This window comes from Eurypyga helias, unplaced genomic scaffold (genome assembly GCF_000690775.1).
Source record: "Eurypyga helias isolate BGI_N326 unplaced genomic scaffold, ASM69077v1 scaffold11786, whole genome shotgun sequence".
Lineage (NCBI taxonomy): Eukaryota > Metazoa > Chordata > Aves > Eurypygiformes > Eurypygidae > Eurypyga > Eurypyga helias.
In genome coordinates, this window is record NW_010258673.1 from 51240 (window position 1) to 57117 (window position 5878).

The following is a 5878-nucleotide window of genomic DNA, read 5'->3' on the forward strand; positions in this document are numbered from 1 at the left end:
CGTAGAGACCTTGAGTCTCAATTTAAAACAAGGCCATAACCTGGACAACAGCTGTGAGAAAAATGACAGAGAACTTAATGTAAGTTTAAAGACAGTTTTGCTCCAACATCACTTGGATGGTGTGTAATCCCAAGTTAACTACTTAGAAGCACATAAAATCTTCCCACTAATGGGTCAGAATAGAAAATAAAGGCTCTGCCACAGCAATCTGAAGTAATTGCCTCGTAATGCTGCCTGTAAGAGGATGAAACTCGGTCTTAGTGCAAGGGTACTTTTGCCTTTTGTCTCCTCTCAGCATGGACTTTAGATTTCATATAAGGAACCTTGATAAAGAGATGGAAAATACTAGTCACAAAACGTGGACAATACATGCAAGATTTCAGTGAAGTAAAACACAGCTTCATTTCACTGCAGCTGATCGGTAGAGATGTCCAGATAATTTCAGAGCAAACAGCCTCTATCAGTGGTTTATCGGAGTCCAACTGAACGTTTTCTGATAGAAACCACAGCCAACAGCCACTCCTTGCCTATGGTCTGCATAAGAAAGGAGTCAGGCACTAACACGAGCAGCACAGACACAGCCGAAGGGTAGTAAGATGTTCTACATTAGAAGAAAATAATGAAGAAAAAAAAAGCAGGTCAAGGAATTTGGAGAATTATCTTTCCAAATGCAACTACTAAGTGAAACTTTTTAACCAAGGGAAACGATCCAAGAAGAGTTTCTGTAAGTATGAGGTTTTATACTTCGAAATATTAACAGAAAAGCATAGCATAGGTAGGGAAACACCTCTTTTTCCCTTGGCATGTAAAGTTATCTCTGAATAGCAAAGGCATTAATCTTAGAAATGTTTGTGATGTGTAAACAACTTTATCCCTATTTATATATGAATACTGTGTAATACTTTGTACAAATTAATCTGAGGGACATTACAGAAGGCAATTAATTAGGATGTTTTTATAGCAGTTTTTCTCTGAAGGCTCTGAGGAAAGCTATGCTGTGTACTTAAAACTGTGACATTAGGTAGTTTACAGGTTCACTGGCACAGCATAAGGGTGCTGGAAAATCAAAATGTATGTTGTAGTTTGAAAAAGAGAGAGATCTGGTTCTTTGATCTACCAAAGCAGTTTTCCTGATATTTTTGCCATATATTCTATATTAACAGTTCAACAGTCATTTCCAGATCAGTACTGCTTATATCTTTTACATATCTGAATAACTTCAGGATTTGGTTCATTCCTTGTATGAAAGTGGTGTATCCATGTGGCTGTCTTTTTGATTACAAGACCTGCAGGAAACACAGATCTTACATGTTAAAGAACTTGTGGCCTTGTTGCAATAAAACCTTACAATGAGAAAACCAAAAATATACTACATGTTATTTACGTGTATCAGCTGAAAACAGTTGAACACTGCAAAGCTGTATTAAGTAGTTAAGATATAGATGGGCTACCATTTAGCTACATAATGTCACAGGCTGAGCTTGTGAAGATTAGCCAATTCAAAACTGACACAAATTGCTCACGGGCATGTTGTAGCTTTGTGTACTATTCACATCTTATTTTAGGACTAAGACTATTGCCAGCAGAGACAAGCAACAATAGACTAATGAAGCACAGGCTATGCTTCAGTGGAAAGAAGACATGCTAAAGAAGCACTGAAAAAGATAAAATAGGCATGCTCTCCTCCTCAGTCTATTAGGAAATGTTTCTAATTGTCATGGTTTAACCCCAGTCAGCAACTAAGCACATTCCAATCAAACTTGTCCCTTTGAACTTCATGTTGGGTGCCCAAAAGGACTGTCGTGGTTTAACCTCAGCTGGAAACTAAGCCCCACACAGCCGCTCACTCACTCTCCCATGGTAAAAGAAGAGTAAAAGTGAGAAAACTCGTGGGTTGAGGTAAAGACAGTTTAGTAGGTAAAGCAGAAGCCACACAGGCAGAGCAAAACAAGGAATTCATTCCCCACTTCCTATGGGCAGGCAGATGTGCAGCCATCTCCAGGAAAGCAGGGCTCCATCACACCGAACGGTTACTTGGGAAGGCAAATGCCACCACTGAACATTCTCCCCTTTCCTCCTTCTTCCCCCAGCTTTACAAGCTGAGCATCATGTCATACGGTCTGGAATATCCCTTTGGTCAGTTGGGGTCAGCTGTCCTGGCTGTGTCCCCTCCCACCTCCTTGTGCACCCCCAGCCCACTCACGGGTGGGATGAGGAGCAGAAGAGGCCTTGACTCTCTGTAAGCACTGCTCAGCAGTAATGAAAGCATCCCAGTATTATCAACACTGCAAACCCAAACACAGCCCCATGCCAGCTACTCTGAAAAACAGCAACTCTCTCCCAGCACACTAACAGAGAAAGAAGAGAGAACTGCAAAGTCCTGGATGTATGCTTGGCAAATGTGTATACTCAACAAGCCCTGGGGAAGAATATTTGCTTAAAGTCTCTAACAAAAATTAAGATGGTTCCTCAGAATAACATTTCCTTATACAAGTGTGACCTCATGTAGCAACCACCTGAAGAAATGAATTACTGATTGATACTTTGAATTTAGATGGAAGTAGCTGAACTGGATTACTTAATATTGCTTCAACTAATATTTCTTGAACATTTCTCCATAGTAGGCAACACACATAAGGTTCTTCAGGTTTCAAAAAAGCCACAAAGCTGTGTTTTGTTTATATTTCGGTGAATAGAACTCTGTCGATTGCAACATGAAAATACCCAAAAAAGAGGGCACTGGGTAGTCTAAAATAAGGTGATAAGTGAAAACCATATGCCAGAATTTAAATGTGTAACTTTAAACTTTACTCTATATTTAAAATATTGTGTAGTTTTAAAAGATTGCTTTTAGGCAGAGATGACCACTGGCAATCCTACAGGGCTGCAGGGAGTGTGAGCGGCAGGAGTTGCAGCACAGTAGTTGGGCAGAGTTATGAAGCATCAATAAAAAAAAAAAAGTGGATTTAGATGTCAGGGAAGCAAGGACAATAAGACTAAAGGTAGATACGACCATTTCACAAGTTCAGAATGCTGGGAAATACAGCCTTGTTCTGTGTTTTATTGTGTGTTTAAGTTTTTTACATAAACATTCTTGACTGCCTCATTCCTAATGAAAAAATTACACATTCCTAATTAAAAAAAAAAAAAAATCACCTTTTTTACGGATATCATCTCTATACAAAAGCAACTTTAATACCAATTTTTATTGACTTTGAGATACGTGCTGGACAAATATCAGTGTTAATCTCAGACACTTCACAAGTTACTCAGCATTGTCCAATTTACATCCAGGATCCAGGTCACTGAACTTTCAGGGAAAAGATTCGTGGTTTCTTTCTGCTTTGGGTCAGGCTCAAACTTGTAATCTTTTTTCACAGCTGGAGAAGCAAAGAGGGAGAATTACTAACACTTCTATTTTTTCCCTAAGAGAGATCCATTGGAATGCCTGATTTAAAAAAAAACAAAAACCACCAAACATTTTCCTTTTAATCTTTTTTTTTTTTTAAGTTCTTGCATGTTACAAAAATTTTGGTCTAATGCTTCAGCCATGACTCAGATAAAGATTAGATGCACAAAATAAGAATGCTGCTAGAACTGGTAGCACTGCTATGTGGAGACTGAATTAGAAGTGCAATTTAAAATAGCCAGAATGGGGCACTGCAAGATTAAAACTCACATATTTCCCATGTTTAGGAGAATGAGTCCAAATACTTGCTGGTTTTGCAAGATATTCAGAGCAGAAGAAAACGGGATCAGTTCTAAGTAAGTAACAATAGGATTCTTATTTTGTGCAGTACATACAGCTGCCTGAGTAAGAGAGACATATCTCAAAATTCCAAAAGTGGAAGATTTCTTTTCAGGATTAAGGTCATGGAAAAGGGTGCAACATTTCACAACTGTCCCAGCTGACCACCTTCCTACAGCCAATTCCTTTACCATACATGAAGAGTAAACTGGCATTTCTCTAGTAGAAGGAGGGTATATCCCAGAGGGAACTTCTATTATAGTAAATAGGTTTAGGCCTAAATTAATCACTGGATGGAGTCCAGATTTGGGCCTGTGAAGAATCTGTAAGCCCAATATTTCAGGTCAACCCTTTAAAAGAATTGGCAAAGGTTGAATACACATGTGGTGGATAGGAGACATGGACAAGTGTCTCTTGCAAGCCACTGGCTGCTCCAACCTCAGTGGAGGCCTACTCTCGCTAGAGCTTTGGTCAACTTGTCGCACTGGGGTGCTGAAATGCTTCCATCCAACATGCCTGCCAACAGGTATCACAGCAGTCATGGTATTATTGATTAGAGAAAAATGTGTCCTTCGCAGCAACGCTGAGGTGTGTCTGACGACTCCTGAAACTGCCATTTGAGTGAGGGTAAGTGACAGAAATCCAGACAGCACTTCCAAAATTGCCTCCTGGATGAGGACTTCTCGTGGCACAGCAGTGGCCAGGGAGCCACTCACGCTGGACAGGGCACCACCAGTGAATTGTATATAGCTCCCACAAGACAACAGCATTTTCCAATTTAAACTTTGGAGTCCCAGCTATAAAACCTTAGTTATTTTTGGAGAATATTTTTTTTTCCAGTGTAATATGTTCCTCAGCAAATTCAATCATGTTGTAAATCAGTGCAACAAGCCAACACAGCAGCTATGAAAATGGCATTAATGCACATCCTAACAACCCATGTTCGCATTTCCCTTACTGCCTTTCATATTTTCATGATTTTAAAAGGAAAGTAAAAAGGTAAAAAGGTTTTCCTCTGTGTCAGCTGCCCCATCAGCAGCATTTGCTCTGCTCCACAGATTAATGCTAAAGATGCTCAGAAGTGGAAATAAGATGGCACTACTGATGATGCTCTGTGATACAGTCAAGATTGTCACTTGTTCTATATACAAGTGCTATTGCTGACAGAGGTGAAAAACTATCATCAGTAACAGTTAATGTGACTCAGAAGCAGCTGTTAAAGAAAAAAAAAACAAAACCCAAACGAAAGCAAAGGACTAGAGATTTTCCTACCCTGTAACCACAGGCTTCATGAGTTTATATAGAGAGGAGGCCAGTAACTCATGAGAAGGAAGAAAAAGTATCTTTTACTGGCAAGAGTTACTGGAGAGTTACAGACCACAATTTGATAGCGGCAAAATTTCTATTACCATATATTTCTCTGATCAGGTCAGACTGATCAGGAAAGCCTGGCAAAATAATCAGTGAGTCACAGCCTGTACTCTTTCAGAGAAAGAGAAGATTATATCAAGTTGCCCAGAGAAGCTGTGGATGCCCCATCCCTGGAAGTGTTCAAGGCCAGGCTGGATGAGGCTTGGAGCAACCTGGTCTAGTGGAAGGGGTCCCTGCCCTGGCCAAGGGATTGGAACCAGATGATCTTTAAGGTCCCTTCCAACCCACACCATTCTGTGATTCTATGATTCTAAGTTAAAAATAAACAACTGATCACCAATTTTAAAAGCTATGAAGTGACTAGTGGCTGTTGTGCAGCAGAAATCTGTGAGGCATCAAGCAGCACTCGTACCAAAGTGCGGAATTCTGCTTTTAATTTAAATTTAGTTAAATAAAAACTTCTGTGATACTAAGTGGGTGTTGTCAAAATTGTAGCTTGTATGAAAACAAAATACTCAATGAGAAGGCATGTCCTCCCAAGTTTGCCTGATGCATAATAGAAAGCCCCCACTGGAATATATCCCTTGTGTTTTCTTCTAATATAAACATAAGCATTTTTTCCAAGTTACCCACAGTGACATCCTGTAACTGCAAAGCTTGAAAATCAGTTGGTGTACATGGAGCTACATGCACTTAAAAGGAGCTATTTGCCCTCAAGCATTTGTTTTTCCTTCAATTGTTTAGTCTCACCTCACAACT

The 5878-nt window shown here is 39.7% G+C and overlaps 1 protein-coding gene across 1 annotated transcript in view; it reads left to right on the top strand.

Moving 5' to 3' along the window:
• Positions 1–3700: 3700 nt before the first annotated feature.
• The window catches only part of RGS13 (regulator of G-protein signaling 13), a 12007-nt gene continuing 9829 nt past the window's right edge, over positions 3701–5878 (top strand). The window contains exon 1 of the mRNA XM_010154439.1: positions 3701–3765. Within this exon, the coding sequence (XP_010152741.1) occupies positions 3701–3765 (65 nt within the window). The remainder of the gene's footprint in view (positions 3766–5878) is intronic.